The 25,278-nt window shown below is 59.9% G+C and overlaps 2 protein-coding genes and 2 long non-coding RNA genes across 4 annotated transcripts; 2 read left to right on the top strand and 2 right to left on the bottom strand.

Annotated features, from left to right (window-relative positions):
* Positions 1-16,538: 16,538 nt before the first annotated feature.
* Positions 16,539-19,301, bottom strand: LOC122907509. The gene is made up of 4 exons (XR_006384716.1): positions 19,127-19,301; positions 18,143-18,195; positions 17,206-17,297; positions 16,539-16,631 (listed from the first exon to the last, which is right to left on the bottom strand). It is a non-coding gene; the product is annotated as an uncharacterized LOC122907509 (long non-coding RNA).
* On the top strand, positions 16,775-18,832 carry LOC122907506 (carbonyl reductase [NADPH] 2-like). The gene is made up of 8 exons (XM_044250323.1): positions 16,775-16,835; positions 17,304-17,401; positions 17,510-17,664; positions 17,759-17,801; positions 17,889-17,988; positions 18,112-18,176; positions 18,452-18,569; positions 18,696-18,832. Exons 1-8 carry the CDS (start codon positions 16,784-16,786, stop codon positions 18,797-18,799), a joined length of 735 nt encoding a protein of 244 aa, XP_044106258.1. The 5' UTR covers positions 16,775-16,783; the 3' UTR covers positions 18,800-18,832.
* An 879-nt stretch (positions 19,302-20,180) lies between the features above and the next one.
* On the bottom strand, positions 20,181-21,528 carry LOC122905871. Its single transcript, XR_006384489.1, has 2 exons — positions 21,458-21,528; positions 20,181-21,257 (listed from the first exon to the last, which is right to left on the bottom strand). It is a non-coding gene; the product is annotated as an uncharacterized LOC122905871 (long non-coding RNA).
* On the top strand, positions 21,464-23,437 carry LOC122905870 (L-xylulose reductase). Its single transcript, XM_044247188.1, has 8 exons — positions 21,464-21,552; positions 21,692-21,789; positions 22,316-22,470; positions 22,565-22,607; positions 22,685-22,784; positions 22,864-22,928; positions 23,035-23,152; positions 23,256-23,437. Exons 1-8 carry the CDS (start codon positions 21,501-21,503, stop codon positions 23,357-23,359), a joined length of 735 nt encoding a protein of 244 aa, XP_044103123.1. The 5' UTR covers positions 21,464-21,500; the 3' UTR covers positions 23,360-23,437.
* The last annotated feature ends 1,841 nt before the right edge of the window (positions 23,438-25,278 follow it).

The following is a 25,278-nucleotide window of genomic DNA, read 5'->3' on the forward strand; positions in this document are numbered from 1 at the left end:
CGCAGGGCAGGCAGGGAGCACCCAGACAGCAGCCCGGAGTCCTCGGACTGCTGTCTGCGCACAGTTCGACGGTGCTCCGCCAGGAGGAAGACACGTCCGGAGGTCACTGGGAGTCCAGCATTACGGGTTCCAGGCCCCAAGGCTGCCCACAGTCCCGGGAGGAGCCCCAGACTGAGCACCGTCGGGGCCGAAGGAGGAGCACTGGGGTCCAGGCAAACGCAGGGAGTGGCGAATTCCAGCAAGTCTGAAACCTCACGTTCTGTCACGGCAACCAGGGAGGGATCCACGGGGGAAACCGGCACGAGATCTCGGCCCCGTGTCAGCGCCTCGCCGGGTGGTCCGCAGGCCGCGGCGTGTGGGTGTGCGTGAGGCTCCGTCCGCGGCAGGTGGGGCTCCTTCTGCCCCTTCCTCAGCCTCCGTTACACCCTCGCCTCAGCCTAGGCCGCGCCGTGCCCGCGGGGGACGTGTCTGCCGTGGAGAATCGTGCCCCCTCTACCTCTGCTCTGTCTACACCGCTCACCGTTCAGACGCCACCAAGTCCGAGCTGGACACTCTGCTCTCCAAACCTTCCTCCAGGCTTGGATTTGTTTCTTCCCGCTCTGGCTCGGGTCTGAGTTCACGTCCACTCACTCGGGTCTTGAGGCTTTTCTCGTTAGTGGCCCCAGCACAGCCCATTTGTGTTGCTGGACTCGGGTTATGAAATTTTCCGACAGGCGGTTTCCCATTTTGCTTCAAACGTCCGTCCCCAGGTGCACGGGCGCACTGCTCGGGGCTCCTGGGGAGAGGATCCCGCGACCCCAGCCGCACACCACGGCAGACAGGTGGACCGGGCGAGCTTGGAGCTGCGGGGGGCCATCAGGGTGGAGGGCGAGACGGGCACCAGGCGGCGGCCCAAGCCTCAGAGTGGGAACGGAGCCTGAGGACGGGTAGACATGGGCTCCAGAAGTCCAGGGGGTGGGAGATGCCAGTTGGGGTCCTGGGAGAGGGGTGCCCTTAGCCCCCGAAGCAGCAAGTTCGCATGGGACCCCCGTCACTCAGGAGGGAGCTTGCAGCAGGTCACCAAGCATTGTCCCTCCTCGGAACACCCCCTAAGACCCCCGGACATAGAGCATGCCGTCCCCAAGACCGGGACACTAGCCCAAACTCCCAGACCGCAGGCCGCTCAGGTCTCTGCCTCCCCTGTGTCCTGTGCGCACAGAGCATAGACCCAGCACAGCATTGGATTGGCCCAATCGGCCCACCAGCTAGCTGGAGCGCTAGGCTGGGCCTCCTCAGAGACTAAGACCCCCTCGCTGGGTCAGGAGGAACAGTTGTCCCTGGACCCCCAGCGGCCTCCAAGGGATGGGGGGACTGGCCGGCTTCCAAAGCGGCGAGCGGCGTGGTCTGCCAGACCAGCTGGTGCCTTCATTTTTCAGGGAGGACAAAAGCCTGGAAAGAAACGCCAAAATGTTTAGTTGTCTCTGAAAAATGCAAAAACCGGTAAAATGGATTTTTTTCTTTCTCCTTTATGGCATTTTACACATAACAAAGTATGTCATACAATGGACGTGCAGTAGATGAAGCATCAGGAAAAGTTAAAATTTTGTAAATTAAGTTTAAAAATTCAATTGTGCATCCCTGGACCTCCATCTAACATTTGTTTTGAACGAGTGTTTAATAAACATCAGGACACCCCGTGTCCCTGCAGGCCAGGCCCCAGGCCAGCCCTGGAGGGACAGTGGCTCACAGAGCAGGCCAGCTGCTGGGGGCAGCTGCTGATGGGTGTGGGCTTTCTTGGGGCCACGAAAACCCCTTGGTCCCCACTGGAAGGCTGTGCGTTTGCAGACTGGCCTGCTTGATCACATTTTGTTTGTAATCTCAAGATCAGTCCTTCCTGTCCTCATCCGACAGTGGAAGACCTGAGCATCCCCAGCCGAGGTCGCGGTCGGACTAGGACTAGGTGAGGCCCTGCCTCCTGCCTCCGAGGCCCGAGGATCTGGCGGGTGGGGCAGGGTGTGCACGGAGGGCAGAGGGCTCCCGCTCTGGGGCCAGAGGCACAGGGCCAAGTCCCCACTCCCAACCAGTTCACCCGACGCTGCTGAACCTTGTTTTCTCTTTTGTCAAACAGAATCTACCGGAAGGAACTGTGTTTCGATTGCTAGGGTTATTATCTCCGTGAATCCTGTGCGTGCCGGAAAGCCACACGCACCGCTCCAGAGCGAGGGCTCGGTATTAGCTAACTCCATGTTTGTGGCGGCGGCGTCCCACCGTGAGTAACAGGATTAGCCCTATTCTGGGATTCGATAGTAGTTGTGGTTACACAACTCTCCGAATGTAAGAAAAACACCGAACTGTACACTTCAACACCGGCCACTTTTTGATACAAACAATGTCTCCATAAAGACGTCGTTTAGGAAGTGAGCCAGGATGAGATTCAGAGCGGGAGTGGCCCATATTTATTGCATAATTTCAGTGTATTAACCACAAAGTTCCCACAAAGAAATACCCGGTTTCAGGTGCTCTCACTGCCGAATTCTATCAAACATGAAGGGAAAAGTAGCAACATTACCCAAAACCTTTCAGAAATCGGGCTAGAAGAGGACATTTTCCCTCATTCTGTGAGGCCAGTATAATGCTGGTACCAAAGTCTGACAAATACATTACAAAAAAGTTGATCAGCCGAATCGAAACTTGGTATGGAAACACTAAGCACGTTAGTGGGATCCAAAATGCAACCTTGGAAAAGAACCGAGTTCGGGACTTCAAGACCTGCCATGGGGCTGCAGTGCGGAGACAGCAGATGCCGCGCAGGCCCGCACACAGAGCCCGGGGCCCCGAGGACAGCCCGGCGCAGGTGCACACGCCTCCCGCCGCAGGGGGCCACTAAGGTCTCCAGAGCAAGCCTACGGGGGAGTCTTTTCAACAAATAGGGCTAGAATCAGTCCATGAAGTCATTTGTTTTGACTTAGAAAGAAAGAAAGAAAGAGGAAAAAGCCAGCAAGGAGGGTCAGCGGGATGGGCTGGGCGGTGGTGCGGTAAGGACCCTGCCCAAAATACACGTTTGTTCACATGACGCGGCGATCGCGTGGGTCAGGGACCCAGGGCGCCCCTACCTCTGGGGCCACCATCTGTGGCTTCCGCGTCGCCGGAGTGTCAGCGGGTAAAACGGAGGCCGAGAGAAGGCTCAGAAGCACCGAGTTCAGAGGGGACACGGTCCCCGTCCACGGAAGCGGGGAAGTGCGGAGGAGCCCTTCGGCTGGCCCGTGCCCCAAGCGGCCAGACAGAGGGAGCGGGAGCCCCAGGGCTCTGATGCTGTGTTGGCGGCGGGGCCGGGGGTGGGGATCTTATGAAGCATCTGTCACCTGTCGTTACCAGAGACACACACTTCTGTTTAAGGCCAGTGGTAACCATCTTGTTCTCGGCCAAGTGTTCCTGACGTGGAACGGGCAGCCAGGCCAGCAGCCACCAAGAGGCTCTGGAGGAGGAAGGAAGAGGAAGAAGACAGAAGGGGCGCCTGGGGGGCTCAGGTGGTTTGGTGACCACCTTCGGCTCAGGTCGTGGTCCAGGGTCCTGGGATGGAGCCCTGCATCGGGCTCCCCCTGCTCTCTGGGGAGCCTGCTTCCCCCTCTCCCTCTGCCTGCTGCTCCCCCTGATTGTGCTCTCTCTCTCTCTCTCCCTCTCTGTCCAATAAATAAATACAATCTTGGAGGAGAAGGAGGAGGAGATGCAGGAAAAGGCAGGGCGTGGAGGTCAGGGCCCTCCGCTCGCAGCTGCTGGTGTGCACCCCTGGCAGGGGCAACGGGCCTCTGTCTCTTGGAGGAGAGGACACCAGCACCGCCTTCTGAAAGCTCAGTTGTGGGGAGTCGCCCTGCTGAGGAGGGGTCTCCCTGGGGTCCCGGCCTCCGTGCAGGGAGCAATGGGCTCCAGCCACCACCTCCAGGCAGCTTCACCGGGCCTGTGCCGGGCCTAGGGCCCCCCCGGCTCTGCACCCCAGGCCTCATGGCCCCCTGGCCTGGCCGGTGGGCTTCCCTCCCCAGCCCCACAGCCCTTGAGCTTCAGCAACGTCCTTCTTCCTGCCTGAGCCAGAGCTTGGGGCCCACCAGCCCCCGAGGCCACTTTCCTAGCTGTGCTCTGGTCAAGGCCAAGGTAACCGTGGCCCTGGAAGGGCAGACAGTTCTCAGAGACGTTCCTGGAAGAAACCTGAGGGATGCCTGGGGGGCCCAGTCAGGTAAGCATCAGGTCTTGATCTCGAGGTCGAGAGTTCAAGCCCCGCACTGGGCTCCAGGCTGGGCATGGCACCTACTTAAAAAATGAAATAAAATAAAATAAAATAATAAATTAAAAGCTCGAAGCCACACAGAATGGCCTTGGGCCCCTAACCTGTCCCCTTACGCCCCTTGGCCGGGAGAAAGGAGCAACAGCCCCTCCCCAGGAGACACCTCACCCATCCTGCCTCCCCCACCACCTCTCCTCTTCCCTCCCTTCTTCTCCTCCTCGCTTTTTCTTTCTTGGAATTTGTGCCAGTAATCACTTTTTTTTTTTTTCCTTAAGATTTATTCATTTATTTGACAGAGAGAGATCACAAGCAGGCAGAGAGGCAGGCAGAGACAGAGGAAGGGAAGCAGGGTCCCCGTGGAGCAGAGAGCCCGATGCGGGGCTCGATCCCAGGACCCTGAGATCATGACCTGAGCCAAGGCAGAGGCTCAACCCACTGAGCCCCCAGGCGCCCCCAAGAATCACTTTCTCACGCTCTCCCACCGGGCCGGGTTCCCCTCTTTTCACCCAATTGTTCCTTGTAGTTCTGTCCTCTGCTCCCACCCTCCTGGAAACCGTCCGTGTGTTTCAGGATATAAGTGTGTGGTTGTATTCTTGTGAAGTGTGTGTCATCTTTTTAAAAAGGTTTTATTGATTTGAGAGAGCGCGCACGTGCAGGAGCAGGGGGAAGAGCAAAGGGAGGGGGGAAGGGAGCGGGAGGCGCAGAGGCAGAGGGAGAAGCAGGCTCCCTGCTGAGCAGGAAGGGGGGGGTTCGGGTGCAATTCGATGCGGGGCTGGATCCCAAGACCCCCAGATTACGACCGGAGCGAAGGCAGACGCCTAATATCTGAGGTGGTCGGGCGCACTTCTGCTCTTGCTTCTGCATTCAGGGCGCTGATCTCTGCCCAGGACGTGTGTACTCAGGCCGTGTCTAATGTACTTACCTACCGGTCTCGGTGGGTTCAAGTATGCCACTTTCCCATGTTTTCTTTTTTTTTTTTTTTAAAGATTTTATTTATTTATTTGGCAGAGAGAGATCACAAGTAGGCAGAGGCAGGCAGAGACAGAGGAGGAAGCAGGCTCCCTGCTGAGCAGAGAGCCCGATGCGGGACTCGATCCCAGGACCCTGAGATCATGACCTGAGCCGAAGGCAGCAGCTTAACCCACTGAGCCACCCAGGTGCCCCCATGTTTTCTATCTGTTCTTTCTGCTTTTTGTCCCCCTGTTGCTCCTTGACCCCCTTTCCTGGGGTGGGACTGTCAAACAAATAGCGTTAGGGCTTTACTTCATTTCCTCATGTGGTTTCGTGGCCACACATTTAAAAAGTATTTTGTTGGTCCCGTACTGTTAACGATACGCATCCTGAATTTACCAAAATTGGTTTGGGGTTGATATGAACCACTTTGCAAATGTAATAACTTTGCAAGAGTAGAATTCCTTTTAGCCTCATCAACCTCTGGGCTGTTATTGTTTTACTTTTGACTTTTACATATGCCACTTCACTAGGTTATTCTTAAAATATTTATTTACTTAAGTTGTCTCTACACCCAAACATGGGGCTCAAACTCAGACCCTGACATCAACAGTCACTTCCTCCTTCGGTGGAAGCGGCCAGGCACCCCTCTTATTTTTATTTTTTTTAAAGATTTTATTTATCTGTTTGACAGACAGAGATCACAAGTAGGCAGAGAGGCAGGCAGAGAGAGAGGTGGGCGGGGGGAAGCAGGCTCCCTGCTGAGCGGAGAGCCCAATGCGGGGCTCGATCCCAGGATCCTGACATCATGACCTGAGCCGAAGGCAGACACTCCAACCCACTGAGCCACCCCGGCGCCCCTCTTATTTTTATTTTAAGGAGTCAAGTGTTTTTAAAGGAATGTTTGATGAGAAAAATTGTATTGAATATTTTCCAATGTAGTTATTATTTTTAACGTTCTTCATTCTTCCTGGTAGCTTCAAGGAATCACCTGGATCATTTCTCTTCGAGCTAAAGAACATCGTTCAGCTTTCTCATAGTACAGGTCTTAGTGGTGACAAATCTCTTGGCTTTTGTTGACCTGAAAATATCTTGTTTCGCCCTAGTTTTTTAAGGTGTTGGGTTTCTTTTTTTTTTTATTTTATTTACTTATTTGACAGAGAGAGATCACAAGTAGGCAAAGAGGCAGGCAGAGAGACAGGGGGAAGCAGGTTCCCCACTGAGCAGAGAGCCCGATGCGTGTCTCCATCCCAGGTCCCTGAGATCATGACCTGAGCCGAAGACGGGGAATCAACCCTCTGAGCCACCCAGGTGCCCCTCAGGTGTTATTTTTAAGTCATCTCTACACCTGACACAGACCTTGAACTTACAACCCCAAGATCGAATCACCTGCCCCACCCACTAAACCCTCCAGGCACCCCTCACCTCACTGCTGAGAGATATTTTTGCTTCGTCTAGAATTTCTGGATTAACAGACTTTTTTTTTTTTTTTTCCTTTTAACACTTTGGAGATGTCATTTCACTGCTTCCTGGCCTCCTCGTTGGCTTATGAGGCTCGTCGTTCACGCGCCGCTTCCCCCTGGGCAGCGAGAGCTCCTCCTCCGGTCTCTTTCCACGTCCTCCTTTTACCTTTGGTTTCGTCGGGTGGGGAATAATGCACTTCGATGTCATTCTTTTTCTGCTTATCCTGCTTGGAGTTTGGTGAGCCCTTGGGTCCGTATGTTGACAATTTTAATCAAATGTTTGAGAATTTGGGGGTGTTCGTTCTTCAGATATTTTTTACTTGTCTTCTCATTGTCTTCTTCTGGGACATCAGTTACCTGCGTGTTAGACCATTTATCTAACCCTTATCCAGAGGGTCCTTGAGAATCTCTTCATTTTTCTTTGGTCTTTTTGTTCTCTTTCTTCAGATTGGCTCATTTCTACTGACCTGCCTTCAAGTGTAATGACTCTGTTTTCTGATACCTACAATCTCAATAAACTTACCCAGCAAATTTCTTTTAGTTCTTGTACTTTTAAAGTCACAATTTCCATTTGATTCTTTTTTTTAAGATTTTATTTACTTATTTGGCAGAGAGAGAGAGAGATCACAAGCAGGCAGAGACACAGGCAGAGGGAGAGGGAGAAGCAGGCTCCTCGCCAAGTGGGCAGGGAGCCCAATGAGGAGCTTGACCCCAGGACCCCGAGACCATGACCCAAGCCAAAAGAGGCCCAACCCACTGAGCCACCCAGGCGCCCCTTGATTCTTTTTTATTGTTTCCATTTCTATGATAAAACTTTGTAATTGTTTGCTCATCAAAATGTTATTTTCCTTTAATTTCTGAACACATTTAAATATGTGCTTCAAAGTCTTGTTTGGTATATCAAGACAATGTTTGTTTCAGTTGGCTGCTTTTTCCTTGACTATGGGCAATGTTTTCCTGTTTCTTTTCATTCCTAGAAATATTTCATTGTGTACTGGACATTACAGATGATACACCATAGAAAGTCTGGATTTTGTTATCTTCCTCTGAAGAGTGTTGGGGTTTGTTTTGTTTTGTTTTGTGTTGTTGGTGGGTTGTTTTTTTTTTTTTCTGGTAGACAGTTTAATTACTGACTAATCATTCCAAACTTGTTCGGATTTGGTTTTGTGCTTTATTAGGGTTATCTGCAGAAGACTTCTGGTGTTTCCCCAGATCCTCTAACTCAGTGGGACTCAGCCTCCAAACTGTCTCCCCTGTATACTCTGTGAGGGCTTCAGAGAGAGAAGCACTGGCCCTGACTCCAAAGGATGAGACTTTCCAGGTCCTGGCTGGATGCCCAGGGTGTGCACTAGGTGTGGAGGAGCTGTACCCTCTCTGGCTGGGCCAGACCTCCCAGGTCCCCAGCACTGGGCCCATAACAACTGCTCTCTTTTGTCCTGAGTCACTCTTGGGTGATCTCATCCTGCCTGCGTTCAGCCCACTCCTCAGCCACGGACTAGACAGGGAGCAGACAGAGACCACACCCAGACTTCTGGGCACGGCCTCCTCCCCTCCCTGAAGACTCCATCCCTTCAGTTGCCTCGAACCCTGATCTGCCTCTGCTGCGTGGCAGGACCACATGTTCTGCTTAGATTGACCCCCTGCCCCTCATTGGACGCGTTATCCCCGGCAGAGCATCTGTGGGTCTGACCTTAGGGGTTTCTATCCACCAAGGATGGAAGTCTTGTGCTGCCTACTATCCATTTCCAGAAAACCACTACTGGTACATTTGTCAAACTGCACGGTCACTCACAGCGGGAAGGCTAGTCTGGGAACCAGTTAGAACATCCCCGCCGGAAGCAAGTGTACGAGAGTTTCAGTCTATGGCGAGGACATCGTGTTGTAAATCTTGGTCTGTTTTCCCTTGTTCTGCTCTGATCCAAGGGCCAAGTTAGAGTTGCTCCTGAGGAAGCACTAGCTGGTGGAAGGGTCTAGTGGGATCTGAGGAGACAGAAATTCGTCTAAGCTGGGCCAGCTCCCCACAGACACTGTCATGCTGGTGGAAGGGACCATCTTCTCCATGCACTGGCAGAGGTCTAGGGATGTGAGAACTCAGTGGCTTGGCCTGAGGACGAGAAACCCTTAGAAACCTCACCCCCAGAAAGTTCCCCAGGTCCCAACAGCTGGGCCCTCTGCTTCTAGACTCACAGTGCATGGTGGGGGGAGGAGGACACCTGTGCCTGCAGCCTGGGGTCAACTCCCAAAGGGCCCAGGGACAGGCCCAGGGAGACAGCTTGCCAGCAGGAAGCTTGACGTCCTCTTGCCAGCACTACATCTCTGCCCCCGCCCCCAGGCCTAATCCTGGGAGTCGCCTGGATGCCTTTCCCCAGAGGGATCGCCTTCCACTCACCCACGTGGGCCTTTGTGCATTAGGCCACCTCAGCAAGCAGCTTACTAGGTTCTTGGCAAAGGAGATCTGCCTGAAGGCCCTCTCTACACGTGACACATTCCGCTGTCACCCCATTAAATTGGGAACAGGGGCCTGAGGCCTTTTCCCACCTGAGAAGCTGTCAGGGGCGGGGGCAGGCTCGATCCCAAGGACCCAGGAGCTTCCAGGAAGGGGCCCCTGCCCACTAACCCGGACACCCACGGCCTCCCTGTCATTCTCCAAGCCCCAGCGCCAGGCTGTGAAATAGCTTCTGAGAGGGCAGGGGTGACCCCTGGAGTGGGCCCGGGGCCTTCAGGAGGTGCTGGAGGCCGGCAGGGCTGGGAATCCCCGAGAAGGACTGAGACCTCTGCGGTGGCTCTGGCCTGCACTCCCAGCCGGCTCCACAGGGCTGAGGGCACCCCCTCCGCAGACACCCGGGGCAGACACCCGGGGCTCTCCGTCTGAGGCTCGGGGCCCCCGCGGCTGGGTGAGGCCTGGCCACCATGGGTGAGGAAAAGACCCAACGAGCTGTGGTTTGCAGCATGTTCCACGTGGCCTGACAGAGGCGGCGTGCAGGGCTACCAGGTCCTCAAAGGAAACCTTGCAGGAGGCCTTTCCCTGGGGTGTCCACAGCCTGAACGCCTGTCCACAGAGGGGGTGTTCGAAGCAGGAGAGGCCTGGCCCTCAGCCCACAGACACCCCCAGAGGCAAAGCCGTCCCCACATTGAACTCCTGGGGTGGCCTGAGCCCTGGCTCCTGCTCCCAGCTGGGAGCACAGAGGCCCAGGAGGGGAGGTCTGACCTAGAGTGCCTATGCGGCTTCATTTATTTATTTGACAGAGATAGAGCAGCAGGGAGGGAGAGAGGGAGAAGCAGGCTCCCCGCAGAGCAGGGAGCCCAATGCGGGACTTGATCCCCAGGCCTGGAGATCATGACCTGAGCCAAAGGCAGACGCTTCACAGGCTGAGCCCCCCCAGCCATCCCAATAAAGAAATAAAATCTTAAAAAAAAAAAAAAGAATGTGCGTTTGTTTGTTCACTCCTTCACTCGCTCCTCGCTCCACAGACTCGGAAAGTCTTGCCCGCTGTTGGGGAAACCGACGCCCCAGCGCGCCCTGCCCCCGGGGCTCAGGCTGTCAGGAGTCCCAGAGCGGCTGTTGTGGGGCCCACACCAGGGCTGCAGGAACCCAGAGGGGTGACCCTCAGGGAAGCCGGCGTCCCAGCTTGGCTTCTCGGGCCCAGATGCCAGGAAGGTGCACGGAGCAAAGAGCTGAGCGGGCAGCGGCCAGCAGGGCGGGGGCGGGGCCCCTCCGGGCAGATGCGACAGGAGCTAAGCAGGGCTGGGAGCCAGGGCCGGACAGTGCAGGCGACCGGCCTTGGGAACAGGTAGACCCTCATGAAGTAAGACCAGTGCTGCCTGCTGGGCAGCAAGAGGCCAGTGGAGTATGAGGAAAGTTCTGGAACCAGGGCCGCTCTGGGCCCTGGGTCACAAAGCAGACACATGCTTCTCAGAGAGAAGCCTCTGACTCAGCATGAACGGCACCGGGGCAGCCCCTTCCCCCACACTCCTCGTGGCACCAGAGTGCCCTGGCTTGGAGACGGTCTGGCTTGGCATCCATTCCCCGCCGGGCCTCCTCCCGCAGGTGCACAGGATACAGCCATGGGACCGCATCTGTCTACACCTCCCAATCCCAGAATGTTCCAGGTGACATCAAGCCTTCCCGAAACTGCCCAGCCCAGGCAGTGGGGTGGGATCAGGCTGCGGAGGGGCCTCCTTCCCAGGCTGATCAGGTACCCAAGCCTCCCTGAGCCTCCCCCGCCCTTCTGAGTGCAGCCCGCTGCCCAGCATTTTCCAGTGGGTGCCCAGGCTCTGGCCCTCTGCGCCACCCCGTCCCTGGCCCCAGCCGGCTCTGACTTACCCCACCCTACCCTGCTCGAGTATCCCGTCTGCGGCCCTGCCTAGGTCCAGTTCGGGCAGGTCTGCTCAAGAGTCTTTTCCTTGCCCTGAAAAACAGGAAGAGAAAGAACCCCCCCACCCCCCACCCCCCACCCCCCCCCCCCCCCCCGCCAAGGAGGAAACTGGAGTTCAAGTTAGCTCGGAGGCTCAGGAAGGACCTTTGTTCGGGGGCACCACAGGCGCGCCACAAGCGTGCGCCTGAGGCCTCCCCCACCCCCCATGGCCTCTTCTGCACCTCGAAGCTGGAGTCCTTCTCCCGGGCCCTCAGAACGCTGCCCGCCCTGTCCCCCTTCCCCGTTGCTCCGACGGCTGAGACCCGTGGCCAGAAGTGTGTGCTCTTGGCCCACGTGTGCGTTCAAGTGTGTGCCGGGGCCGCCCTCCCCATGTGCCCCCGGCCGTGTGCTGCTGGTGGTCAGTGAGGCAGGGCCTTGGGCACTGCTGGGGGCTGGACACAGGAGCTCCATTCACACGGGTTTTCTGGGGCAGCAGCTGGTGAGGACAGCTTCTTCTCAAGGAGTTTTTCAGCATGTTCCTGGGTTGGTTTTTTGTTTTTGTTTTTTAAGATTTTATTTATTCATTTCACAGAGAGAAAGAGAGAGCACAAGCAAGTAGAGTGGAAGAGAGGGAAGCAGGCCCCCCACTGAGCAGGGAGCCCGATGCGGGACTCGATCCCAGGACCCTGAGATCATAACCTGAGCTGAAAGCACACACCTAACCCACTGAGCCACCCAGGCATCCCTGGGTTGCTTTTAAGAAGAGATAATAGTTGGGGCGCCTGGGTGGCTCAGTGGGTAAAGCCTCTGCCTTTGGCTCAGGTCATGATCTCAGGGTCCTGGGATTGAGCCCCGCATCGGGCTCTAAATAATCTCAGGGGTAGAAAACAAGCGGCAATGCAGACATCAGGGCAAATGCGTGCACTGGCGTGTATGGTGTGCACGTGAGTGTGTGGTGCGTGGTGTGCCTGTGGGGGGTCTGGGGGGGCACGCATGAGGTTGTAGGAGGCCCTCAGGCTGCCCTGTGTCCTGGCCTGCCTGCCCTGCTCCGCCTGTTGGCGCCTCTGCGGGTCGGCCCTCGTGGCCTCTGGGTCCCAGGCTTGCAGAGACTCTGGCAGTAGCTGGGAGCCCACAGCAGGCTGGGCCCGGGGTCTCTGTTGGGCCCGGTGGGCCAGACGTGCAGCCCAGTGCCTGCAGCAGTGCGCGGCTCCCCAGCAGGCCGCAACGGGGTGGGGGCTGAGCTGGCTGCTTCTCCTGGTGCTGGAGACACAGGGGAAGGGGCAGCCCCAGCCCAAAGCCTGGTGAGGAAAGTGTCCCCGGTCGTCCTGGAAGGAGCGCGGGGCCTCCGTGGACACTCAGCCTCCCCCCCAGTGATGGTGCGAACGGACCCCTCGAGCCCCGGGACTTTTGTCAAAGCGGCAGCACCAAGTGCTGAAGCAGGACCTGGACCTCGGGGGGCAGGACAGATGGACGCGCCTGCTGCCCCACTTCGAGGTGTCCCCGAAGCCCAGCGTCCGAGGAAGCCTGAGCGCCTCCCCAGCGGCTGCTGTCGTCCTGGTGCTTGGCCCACGCCCCCACTCTGGCCGCGCTCACCCCAGTCCGGGCAGGCCGGGGCAGTGCGGAGCCCGAGTTCGGGAATCGGCGGTGGCCACATGGCGGCTCTCGCTGATCTGGGGCCGCAGACGCGCGAAGGCACCGGCGTGGAGCGGCCGCTGAGGGCGTGGGAGCCGGCGGGGGGACACAAGGAGCACGGAAACCGCAGTCCGCGGGGCTCGCCGGACCCCCGAAGGCAGCAGGGCTTCGGCCGCCGGAGCTTTATCCGTCGCCCTGGGCCCCCGGCCACCCGCACCACCTGGAAACACAGCGGGGCAGGGGGGCACCCACGGGCGCAGCGAGGCCGGCCCAGCCCGGGGAGACCCGCCCTCCCACCGCAGGGAGCCCGGGGGTGCCTGCCTCAGCGCCCCTTCCAGAGCCGACACAGCCTCGGGCTCCTCTCTGCAGCCAGAGCGTGTGGTGGGGGCGGCCGCGGGGCTTCCTGAGCTCAGGGAGGGTGCGGGGTCCGGGGTGCCACCCGTCCCCAAGACCCGCTGGCGGCGCCTGCCACGTGTCACGGTAGTCAGAAGGCCGCCCGGCCGGGCTCTCCCTCCAGCGGGCGAGGGGCCAGGGGCCGTGGAGAGCCACGAGGTGGGCGGGACTTGTGACCAGAGCTGTCGACCCCCCCAACCCAGTCGCTTGTGCGCGCCGGCCGTCCTCCCCCCGCCGGTCGCCGCCCCGAGTGTGGGCGCCAGCGTGTCTGGGGGACACGCGTCTGGCCGTGCTGTCGGCTGGATTCTGTGAGCCACAGGTCGCTACGGGCTCTACTTGGAGGTTCAGTCACATGCGCGGTGGCGGTTCACACGGGGTGGACGGACACCGCGTGCACGTGGGACCCTGGCCCCAGGGGACGGTTTGCCTAAGGTTAGGAGGGCAGATGTGAGGCACAGGGACAGCGCTGTGCCTGACGGGGTCAAAGCGGACGCCCTCGATCAAGCGAACATGGCCAGCGGTGAGACAGGCCCCACGCGGCAGCGGCCGATGGCGCCCCTCCCTGACGGGGACACGGGGCACCTCACCTCGGAGGGACACCGGTCAAGCCCCAGCTGATGGACTTCCTATACAGGAGCTGACCTCCACGCTCCAGAAATGCCAAGGTCGTAAAGGTCGAGGCAAGACTGAGGAGTGATCTGGAGTGAGGGGGACGAGAGTGGCGGGCCGCCCCGAGCCACAGGCGAGCCTGGACTGGACACTTTCCCTACACAGAGCTGACGGGCAGTTTCAGGCGAGAGGAGAGAGTGACCCCAGGCACCGAGCCCAGGACGCTGTGGGGGCAGGCCTCACTGCAAACGCGAGCAACTGGGTGCCAGAACCTGGGCGTGTGACCTTGACTGTAGGGATGGCTTCATGGGCTTTGCCGATGCCCTGACACCTCCAACCGTACACATTTAATCTGTGGCGTTTCGTGTTGCTAAAAAGAAAACCATGGGCCCAGGGACATGGGGGGCTCAGTGGGTTGAACATCTGCCTTTGGCTCAGGTCACGATCCCCGGGTCCTGGGATCGAGCCCCCCATCAGGCTCCCTGCTCAGCCAGAAGTCTGCTTCTCCCTCTGCCTGCCACTCCCCCTGCTCGGGCTGTCTCTCTGTGGTGAATAAATACATAAAATCTTAAAAAAAGAAGGATGGGAAGGAGAGGGGAGGGGGGAGGAGGGGAGAGAAGAGGAGGGGAGGGGGGAGAGGAGAAGAAAACCACGGGCCCAAACCGTAGTAACTCACGTCAGGGACGCTTGAACCAGTGAAGCTGGGATGGTCCCGGCCAGCACTCAGAAACGTCTTCTCCAGGGACGCCTGGGTGGCTCAGTTGGTTAAGCAGCTGCCTTCGGCTCAGGTCATGATCCCAGCGTCCTGGGATCGAGTCCCACATCGGGCTCCTTGCTCGGCAGGGAGCCTGCTTCTCCCTCTGCCTCTGCCTGCCTCTCTGTCTGCCTGTGCTCGCTCGCTCTCCCTCTCTCTCTGACAAATAAATAAATAAAATCTTTAAAAAAAAAAAAAAAAGAAACGTCTTCTCCCTTCAAGAGCCCCCTCGTCTGAAGCAAGGCATCCTTTGCTAATAACTTCCTTTCCCCAGTCCCTCTCTGCCTTTAAAAACCTCTCCTTTTCTGCCACTCATGGGAGGTCCTCTCTATCTCCAGATGGGAAGATCCCTGTCCAAAATGGATTAAGAAAGCCGATTAGATCTTTAGAATTTACTCAGTGGACTGTTTGCTGGCAGGGCCCTTCAATTATACCTCGATGAAGCCACTCTTTTTAAAAAGACCAGCACTAGGGTAATTTGTAGGACCTGAGTGGGAGCTGAGCACACACGGGGGACTCCTGGGGCTAGAGCGTGTGCGTGCGTGTGCGCGTGCAGGATAAGGTCTGTGTTTGAAGGAAGCAGACCAGAAGCTACTTGGGGGTGATGGGATGCTAGTTTTACTCTCAAATGGCGCAGGGGGAGAAAAGCTTTTGCAGCCTTGCAATTCTGAATTATTTAAAAATAAAAATCACCTGTAGCTGGAAAATCACTGTGTCTGGAATGTGCTGGTGGCCTTGGAGGGACAGAACTCACGGTGTGGGGTTCCGAGTGGGGGTGTGGGTTAACAGAAGCAGGGAGGTGCTTTTAACCTGTGCGTGTTTGGGGAACACTCTCCAGAAGGCCTTCTGGGAGCAGATCAGGCAAGGGCGGGCGGGGGCTGGGGGCCGTCTTGCAGGCCAGTGCTCTGGGAGGGGTGGAGTCTGTGCCCTCCATCCTGGGGATCCTGGATGAGACCTGCGGCTCCCACTGTAGATGAGGGCTCACCCCTGTGCTGCACAAACGTGCTTCCCAGGCACCTGCATTCTGAGGGCCTCACGGATCGACTGTTCTCCCCCACAGCCGGCACCCGGCGTCCCTCATGGGAAGGGATTTCTAACGAGCGGCTGGGAAGAAAGCCAGACTGTGTGTGCTGTGTCATGCCCAGGGCAAAGATTTCCTCCACAGGACTCCCTGATGACTGACAAGGCCAAGGACATGTACCAGGGGGCAAGCCCACCTGGGCCCTGGGGAGCAAAGGAGGTCTCAGAGAGGCCGGATGCGCTTTAGGACGGGAGCCTCTCTTCCTGGGACCACACCTGGGGTCCGGCCAGGCCCGGGTGAGGGTCACACCTGTCAGGGTCACACCTGGAGGGGCCTGGTGGAGGTGTCATGGCCCTGCCCTGAACTCCGGACCTCTGGACAGTAGCTTTGGTCCTGTGAGGCCTATGGCACAGGACGGGGAGGCGCTTGGGACAGGCCCTTGGACTCAGCCCCAGAAGTGGAATGGCCATCAGAATCCACGGGGATCGGGGCATGTGGGTGGCTCAGTGGGTTCAGGCTCTGCCTTCGGCTCAGGTCATGATCCCAGGGTCCTGGGATCGAGCCCCGCATCGGGCTCTCTGCTCGGCAGGGAGCCTGCTTCCCCCTCGCCCTCTGGCTGCCTCTCTGCCTACTTGTGATCTCTCGATGTCCAAAGGAAAAATAGAAGCCACGGGGATCAGTGCCACGAAGAAGCCACAGCAAGCCCTTTGGCACCGGGAAGAGTCTGCCAATTTGTGCTGAGATGAAATTCTAAAAGGGGGAGGGAGGGGAACAAAAAGAAGACAGCTGGGGAAGGAGAGGCCCCCCACTCCCAGAGCTGCACCTGAGAGGGAAGAGGGGGCACCTCAGGGAGGCCACACCTGCGGACAGGGCTGAGCACTGTGCTTGGGGGCAGGAGTCCTAGGCTGACCAGGGGTGCGTGAGGGAGACTCTGGAGCTGCAAGGGCCCCCAGACTGGGGCTATCCATGGTGGAGTAGGGTCAGCAGGGCGGGAGACCCAAGCCCAGCGTGCCTGTGCTACCGTGCAGGGATGCCGGGCCCAGGGCTCGTGGGGGTCAGCTCCGGGCCATCTTCCCCAAGCCGGCCAAGAAGGGCATGCCCCCGGTTCCACGTTTTTTTTTTAATTTCCTTTTTCAAAACTCAGGGTGGGGCTTTTGGCCAGCACCTTCGGGTTCTGTGTCAGGAGGGCAGCAGATCCCTGTGAACAAGGAAACAGAAGCTGCCATGACGCCCCGCCCCTGCCCCGTGCCCCCAGCCTCCCTTCCTTGACACCCCCAGAACAGCCCGCCCCGGGCCTTTAAAACCTCCGTGCGCTCCTCTCCCACTGGACGGAGGCTCAGAATCAGTACCATGCGGCTGAACTTCAGCGGTGGGCGGGCCCTGGTGACCGGGGCAGGGAAAGGTGGGTGTGAGCAGGGCGGGTAAGGGTGCCTGAGGGGCCTAGCCGGAGAGGAAGGTGGGTGGAGCCTCCCAGGTTTGTGCCGGGGTCTGAATCCCTCCTTGCCTATCACGGACCAACCTGCCAGCAATCATCCCCTCACCGCAGCCCTGACAGCCCCAGGACCTGAGCCCGGCAGGCTGCCCTGGAATAGGAAGGCAAGACCCCTGCCCCAGATGGTGGCCCTCAAGCTCAGAGATCCAGCCGGGGCCTCTTCCCTGGGTCTGGTGGGCAGGAGCTCCTCGGGGGCCTCCCTCAGCCGGAGCCTGGCTGGCCGAGCCTCTGCCTCAGACCTGGTACCACGTCCCCCTGGTGCCCACTCTCTGCCCAGCACCTTCTCACTCCCTTTCCCGAGCAGAGGGGGCTGCAGCTTTGGTCCTCAGGCTTGACCCAGATGTCCTGGGCCATCTCCTCACCAGTGCACCCCTGCAGGGATCGGGAGAGGCACTGTGAAGGCCCTGCACGCACTGGGCGCCGCAGTGATCGCCGTGAGCCGCACCAACACGGACCTGGTGAGCCTCTCCGAGCAGGTGAGGCATGCACCCCCGCCGTGGCCCGAGCCTGCCCCCCATGCCCTCCGGGTGCCTCAGGAGCCTGCCGGACTACCTTCTTGATCGCTGACCAATGCCTCTCCACAGTGCCCTGGGATAGAGACTGTGTGTGTGGACCTGGGTGACTGGGAGGCCACGGAGCGGGCACTGGGCAACGTGGGCCCCGTGGACCTGCTGGTGAACAACGCTGCCACGCTGCTGACGCAGCCCTTCCTAGAGGTCACCAAAGACGTCTTCGACAGGTGGGGAGTAGGAGAGTAGGTGGACTGGGGAGGGGCTGCTGGGGACGTGGAGCAGGTGTGGCCACGGACCATCTGACTCTCTGCCCTCCCCCAGGACCTTCAGCGTGAACCTGCGCTCTGTGGTCCAAGTGTCCCAGGTGAGCCAGAGGTAGGACAAGGCCCAGCAATGACAAGGCCCAGGTGGGAGCATCCTGGGGTCAGGCTGCCTCTTTCCTGGCTTCTAGATCGTGGCCCGTGGCCTGATCGAGCGCGGAGTGCCCGGCTCCATTGTCAACGTGTCCAGCATGGTGGCCCACGTCACCTTCCCCAACCTAGCTGTCTACAGTGAGTCCCTCTGCCCGCCTGTACCCCCCTTTCCAGGCAGGAGACGCTGGGCTTTGGGGCTTAGCCTCTGTGCAAAGGAGGCAGAATCCCTAATGGGTCCTCAGGGCTCTCTGCCCTCCACAGGCTCCACCAAGGGCGCAATGACGGCACTCACCAAAGTCATGGCTGCAGAACTGGGGCCATACAAGGTGGGCATGGAGGGGGGACCTGGGGAACAGGGGTCGGGGGTCACAGAAGGTCGGGACTTGGTAGGTGCTGGGGAGCAGGACTTCGGGATGGCAATGGCAATGGGCAGCAGAGGGCATGGGAGAGGCTTGAGGCCTACCCAAGGCTCTGGGCAGCGGGATCAGCGATGGACTGAACGCCGAGAGCAAGTTCTGCAGGTGTGGGGGGAGGTGCCCAGGGGCTGTGGGGGCGGGGCTCATCTACCCGCTGAGGCCCGCTTGGACCCCCCGGGGGCTAGATTCGGGTAAACTCTGTGAACCCCACCGTGGTGCCGACGGCCATGAGCCAGAAAGTCCTGACCGACCCCGACTTTGCCCGGAAGCTGAAGGAGCGGCACCCGCTGCGGAAGTTTGCAGGTCAGCGGGGCTGCGGGGAGCGACCTGCGCGGCGCGGCGCGGCCGGGGCGGCCCGGGCGACCAGGGGAGCGCCGCGCTGACCCCGCCTGCCCCGCCTGCCCCACTGCCCCCCGCCGCTCCCCGCAGAGATGGAGGACGTGGTCAACAGCATCCTCTTCCTGCTCAGCGACCGCAGCGCTTCCACCAGCGGCTCGGGCATCCTCGTGGACGCCGGCTACCTAGCCTCCTAGAGCGCGCGGCGCCGGCGCTCTCCCGCAGGCCCCGCCCCGGCCCCGCCCACACGCCCCAGGTCCCGCCCACACGCCCCAGGCCCCGCCCCGGCCCCGCCCGCCGCCCGAGGCCCCCTCACCCCGCCAGCCCCACCAGCCCCTCTCGTGTCCAGACTCCGCACCTGGCCACCCGCCCCGGCCGCACCCGCCCACTGTGTCCGCTGTGCTGGTTGGATTTGACCAAATAAACGGAGGCCATTCTCCTGGGTCCAGTGTGCGCCGGGGTTTCGGAGGGGCAGCCGCGAGGCTGGGGAGTGGAGGATCAGGGAGGGAGGGCGCACATCTCACCTTCCGTGAAGTGAGGGGGCACATCCTAGAGCCAGCCGGACTCCACCACCGGCCCTGGCTTGTGGCTGAAGGGCAGCGACTTGCTCACACAGAGGAGATTCTTGCTGTCCAGGCCCGTCCTCCCCCAACACCCAATCGGCCCTGGGCGAGGCCAGAGTCCAGAGGGCACAGGGGAGCCTACAGCCCCTTCCCTTCCGGGGAGGCTCTGGCCCGCCCTTCAGCCCCGCCCCACAGCGGCAACCACCGCGGGTCAGAGGGAGAGAGGTCGGGTTAGGGATCTGGACCGGACACAGACCCTCCCTCCGGGAGATGGGACAGAGCGCTCAGGCGGGTGGGGGTGGGGTGCTGGACCTGTCGAGTTTATCCAGCTCAAGGGAGTCCAGCTCCACCTCCAGGCCCACCTCCCCTCGCAAGACCCCTCCCTCGAAGGAGGCCTGAGTTGGGCAAGGGTCCGAAGCTGCTGCCCTGCCTTCTGTCTCTGGCCCAAGTCCAGGCAAGGAGCCCTGCAAGCCCTGCCGGGTTCCCCCGCGCTCACCAGAGTCAAGTCCCTGTAGGGGCCTATTTAGCCAGAGTGATTCCATCTTGGATTAAACAGTCATTTTGTTGTTTATGCAGTAAAACTTAAACTGACCCTGCCCCCCCCACCCCGCAGGGGACCTACTTAAAAGCAAGCCGGGGAAACAAAGCCCAAATACAAGGGTGGGTCAGGCCAGGTGGAGGTATCCAATCAGTGGGGGCATGTACTGTCTCCCTAGCTACCAAGGAGTGTGGGTCCCGCCTTTTGGGTGCCAATTCTGACCAAGGTGATAGGCTAGTTTAAACATCTACTAGGATAAATTATAATTCAATTGGTCACTTATGTGTGACCTAGCATGACTGTGCAGCTTTCTCTGTGTGTTACAATTTCACTGGCCACCTGTGTGTGGCCAGGCCCAACCACATGGCCTTTGCCCTTAAAAGCTAGTCTGTAAGGCAGAGAGAAGTCGCCTCTTTGACCAGCCCTGACCGGTCAGTTAGCTTCTTGGTGCTTGGCGCAAAATAAAGCTTTGCTTGCTTTGTATCATTCTCGCTCCTTTAATCACGGACCCATTGGTAGGGGACCTTTCAGTCTCCACCGAACACCTGGGGGGTGATGAGGCCTGAGGTGGGGGGTCACTCAGCTGGACTGGAAAAGTCTCCAACCCTGAGCAAGGATGCAAGGGAGGAGGGGCTGTGTGGGGTCCTGCAGGCAATGGTCCTGCGGGCTGGGAGTGGGGGTAGGGAGAGCTGAGGGCATTTCCAGCCCACCTGCAGGGCCTCCCACAGCAAGGTTGGTGCCAGAGTTGGCCCACGGGACAGGTTAGAGGATTTAGACAGCATTCTGGGGGCAAAGGAAAGCCACAGAAGGGATCTAAACAGATGTGCCTCTCAGGAAGGACTTTCAGATTGGGGCCACTCTTCCCTTGGCCTCTGACAGGGAGGTCAGGGTTTTTGGGGCGCCAGGGGTGGGGACCTCAGGGCTTGGCGGGGAGGACTCACTTGGCCATTCTCTGGGGGCTTCTCAGATGTGTGCCCCGGGCTGCCCCACTAACCCTCTCCTCCAACCTGTCCACTTAGGCCCAAAGCCCCAGTGACCCAGAGGCCCTGCAACCACCCCACTTTGGGCCATAGAAGGTACTCCTGCAGTTGTAGCTTTTTTGCCATAACCCCCTAAACGAATCAGCTTTTATGGGGGAGACAGTGCACAGGTATGCATGTGGGCTCACATTTGTGAATGATCTCAAAGCCTCTAGAAGCAAAGCTTGCCCTTGCTGGCCACCGCGCAGCTCGATGACCCCAATCCTAGCTCTTCTTCTTCGGCCCAAGTTTTGGTAAGTGCTGGTGGTGGCAGGTGGGTGGTCCTGGATGACTTTGGGGTCCCTTCAAGGTCAACGCGGATCTTGTTGGCTTCTTCAGGCTCAGTTGTGCAAACGCTCCCTCGGGCACTCCAGGGGAGCCCTCCCGAGCCGCTCCCAGGCCGGGGCTGGGGAGGAGGCGTGCAATCCTTCCCACCGAACTTATTTGCAGGGACCAAACGAGAAGCGCCAGCTCCGCGCTCTCCCCTTCGCACGTCGCCGCAGTTCTTCCCGGCATTAAGGACCACGTCTCGCTCCTGTAACCAGCCCGGCCGGGGAAACGCTCGTGGAGGCCGCCAGGCGGACTTAGGCGGGGTCGACCCGCCGCCCCTGCAGCGCCCGCTCCCTTCCCCGAGTCTCCCTACTGGCGGGGGAGGGGGTATGTTAATGTCCCCGCCCCCAGCCCGGACGCAGGCCTGTGACTGGCCGCCCCGCGCCCCGCCCCGCGCCCGCCCACCTGCAGAGTCGCCGCCGCCGGGCGCTGGGACCAAACGCTAACCATGGAGCTGGGGCTCGCGGGCCGCCGGGCGCTCGTCACGGGGGCGGGCAAAGGTGGACCTGCGGGGCGGCCGGGGTTGGGGGCGCGGGCGGCTGGAGTCCGGGGGCGGCGGGAAGCCGGGGGGCTGGGGGCGCGGCGGGCGGCGGGGGCGCGGTGCCGGGGATGCGCCACGCTGAGCCGCGCTCCCCGCAGGCATCGGGCGCGCCACTGTCCAGGCGCTGCACGCGGCGGGTGTGCGGGTGGTGGCGGTGAGCCGGACCCGGGCCGACTTGGACAGCCTGGTCCGCGAGGTAGGCGCCGCCCAGTCCCCGCCCAGCGGGCCGCGGGAGGCGGGCGGGGCGGTGGGGAAGTCGGGCCCGGACGCGCAGGCGCCTGGCGCTGGGGCTGACCGGGGACCCTCCGCAGGCCCTCCCGGGGCGCTCGGCCTCCATTGGCCACCCGGCGTCCGGAAGAACGGCGACACCGCTGGGTTTGGAAGCAGGCCGAAGTGGCTGCTTTGCCATTTCTCAGGCTTTTTTCTCAGGCTTTGCAGGCCCGGCGCCTGAACCACCGGGGTGCAGGAAATGGACTGGCCAGAGGCGGGCCAGCCTCCAGGTCCCTAAGACCTGAAATGCCCGGGGGCCCAGGGGCCGTGTTGGCTCCTCTGTCGCCTCCTTCAGCACCCTGGGGTTCTGAACCCCGAGAAGGGAGCTGGACCCTCTGGAACGTCCAATCCCTTCCCATGTCTGTCAAAGTCCTCCTGTGGCAGAGGCCCAGCTCTGCCCCTCCTTGGGCATGGAGCCTCTGGTAGCTGTGTCCCCAACCCCATACACACAGTGCCCCGGGGTGGAACCCGTGTGTGTGGACCTGGGTGACTGGGAGGCCACAGAGCGGGCACTGGGCAGCCTGGGGCCGGTGGACCTGCTGGTGAACAACGCTGGCGTGGCACTGCTGCAGCCCTTCCTGGAGGTCACCAAGGAGGCGTGTGACACGTGAGCCGGCCAGGGTGGAGGAACCCTAGGGCAAGGGCTGCCCCCTGCAGCAGCAGCTCCAGCCCCTGACGAGGGTGTCTCCACCCGCCTCCAGGTCCTTCAACGTGAACCTGCGGGCTGTCATCCAAGTGTCCCAGGTGAGCCGCCTTCAGGGCAGGAGTGGGAATGGCGGGTGACTAGTTCACTCTACCTCACGCTCCCTCTGCAATTCCAGATCGTGGCCAGGGGCTTAATAGCTAGGGGAACCCCGGGGTCCATCGTGAACATCTCCAGCCAGGCCTCACAGCGTGCAATAACTAACCACAGCGTCTACTGTGAGTGACCCCCGGCCCCAACCCCGGTGACCCCCAAGCCTGCAGCCAGCTCAGGCTCAAGGCACGCCTTTCGTCACAGGCTCCACCAAGGGCGCCATGGACATGCTGACCAAGGCGATGGCTCTGGAGCTCGGGCCACACAAGGTGAGCCCTACTGGGGTGCCTCCCATCACCCAGCTCCCACCCCCACCCCCGCCCCGGCCCCGGGCACCTAGCCTGCCTTGCTGACCTCCTGCCTATCCTGGTGTAGATCCGCGTGAACGCGGTGAACCCCACAGTGGTGATGACCCTCATGGGCCAGGCCAATTGGAGCAACCCCCAGAAGGCCAAGACCATGCTGGATCGAATCCCACTTGGCAAGTTTGCTGGTGAGTCAGGCAGGAGCCCCCGTACCTGCCTCGATGAGGCCTGGGAGGGAAGGATAAAGGGCAGCTTCCGTGGGTTATGCCCTGACTTCCACTCTGCCCGCAGAGGTGGAGAACGTGGTGGACGCCATCCTTTTCCTGCTGAGTGACCGGAGCGGCATGACCACGGGTTCCACTGTGCCGGTGGACGGGGGCTTCCTGGCTACCTGAGTCTCTGACATGCCCCGGCCTCATGCTGAGCGCACTGACGTCTCCCCGTCTCTCCAATAAACACAATTCTTCTGTCTAGCCTGCACACTGATTTCTAGGCTGCTGGCAAGCGGCAGCGATGCAGAGCACAGTGCCGTGTGTGGGAATGAGTCCCGGGTACGCAGGTGCCATTCAGCTTAGACCCCAGGCCAGGTGGCAGGCTGGCTCCCATGCCCAAGATGTTCAGATCCGGCCGGGTCCCTGGCAGGGCCTGAGAGGTGGGACCTTCGAGGCCGGCTCCTAAGCATGGTGAGGACTTTGACCAGGAATGGCCTTTGGCCCTGTCCAGAGGCCGTCGGGGCAGAAGCGGCAGATTTCTTACCAACCAGCTCTGTGGGCGTAACCCTGACATAAGTGTTGTTAGTACGGTAAGGAGTTAGCGGAAAGGGAGGCGAGAGAGGTGGGCGTTGGAGCTTCGCTGACCTGCCGGTGAGCTGAAAGGCTTCCTTGCTAAACCAGGTGAGAGTTTTCAAATGCCGGAAGAACATTCTCTCACCTTCTTGAGTTCTTTAGGAAGCAGCGAGAGTACGAAGCACCCATGCACGAGACACGGCACCCGTGAGTTTAATCTGCATTTGTGTGTTGTTGCTTTAAGTCTACACAACAAATAGCCCGTCAAGTCCTGTGGCAGAACTCGCCTGTTCCCACGGCCCAAAGACTCCCACACTTGATACACTGAGGGCAGAGTTGGGGAGAGATGCACGGTCTCCCACCTTTTTTTTTTTTAAGAGTTATTTTTAGAGAGACAGAGCGTGAAAGCAGGGACGGGGGAGAGGGAGAGAGAGAACAGACTTCCTGCCGAGCGTGGAGCTCACGGCACAGGGCTGGACGCGGGGCTCGAGGTCCCGACCTGAGCCGACACCGAGTCAGAAGACGAGCCGCCTGAGCTGCCCAGGGGCCCCGAGCTCCCCGACCTTTATGTGGCACCCTCGCCACAGACACACCGGGCGTAGATGACCCCAAACACAGGTGATAGCCCTGTGTACAAGAACAATTATGGGTGTTTGGACTATCTGTTTGTTTTTTTAATGTATTTATTTGACAGATCACAAGCAGGCGGAGAGGCAGCAGAGAGAGAGGAAGCAGGCTCCCCGCTGAGCAGAGAGTCCGACGCGGGGCTCGATCCCAGGACCCTGAGATCATGACCTGAGCCGAAGGCAGAGGCTTTCACCCTGAGCCCCCAGGCGCCCCAAGTTTACATAGTTAATAAAGGCTCTTGAACAAGTGGCTAGCACATTCCCCAAAATCTCAGAGCTGGCGCGCAGGTCGGCGGGGGCCTGTTGTGCAGTGCACGGGGAGCAGGAATTTCTAATCACGGGTCTGCCTGGAGCGCGCCCTGTGGCCTCCGGTGAAGTCGCGCTCCTGGACCGCGGGGCCCTCCCAGGCTGACGGCAGCCTCAGCTCCCACTGTCTCTGGTTTCAGCGGTGACGGACCCGCCCGGTGCTGCTCCCTGCTCTGCTCTCCCTTCTCTCTATACCGGCTGCCTTTCCTCCTGACCACTTCTCTTCCAGCCCTGGTGGGTGGCGGGGAGCCAGGGGGAGGCCGCCAGCTGCCCGCACAGTCCCGCCAGGGGCTCCGTAGGGCTCAGTGGGCCCTGACTACAGGCCGCCCCCTCACCACACCTGGGAGTCGACTGGAGCCCACCTCAGCCCCCGCCCCCGGATGTGCCCCTCTCGGAGGCCTCACATCAGGACAACGGGGGCTTTCTTCACCCCAAGGGGGCTACATCCCCTTACACCTGCTTTGGTCCGGGTCCCATCGTTTGGGGACTGACACAGCTAAGCAAGGTCTTTTTCTCCTGTTGCCCAGCGTGTAGGGTCAAGTTCACCCCTCTATTCTCTATGGAAGAGATTAGGGGCAGAGCACCCCAAGCCAGACA

This window comes from Neovison vison, chromosome 5, assembly GCF_020171115.1.
Source record: "Neovison vison isolate M4711 chromosome 5, ASM_NN_V1, whole genome shotgun sequence".
NCBI classification, from domain to species: Eukaryota; Metazoa; Chordata; class Mammalia; order Carnivora; family Mustelidae; genus Neogale; species Neogale vison.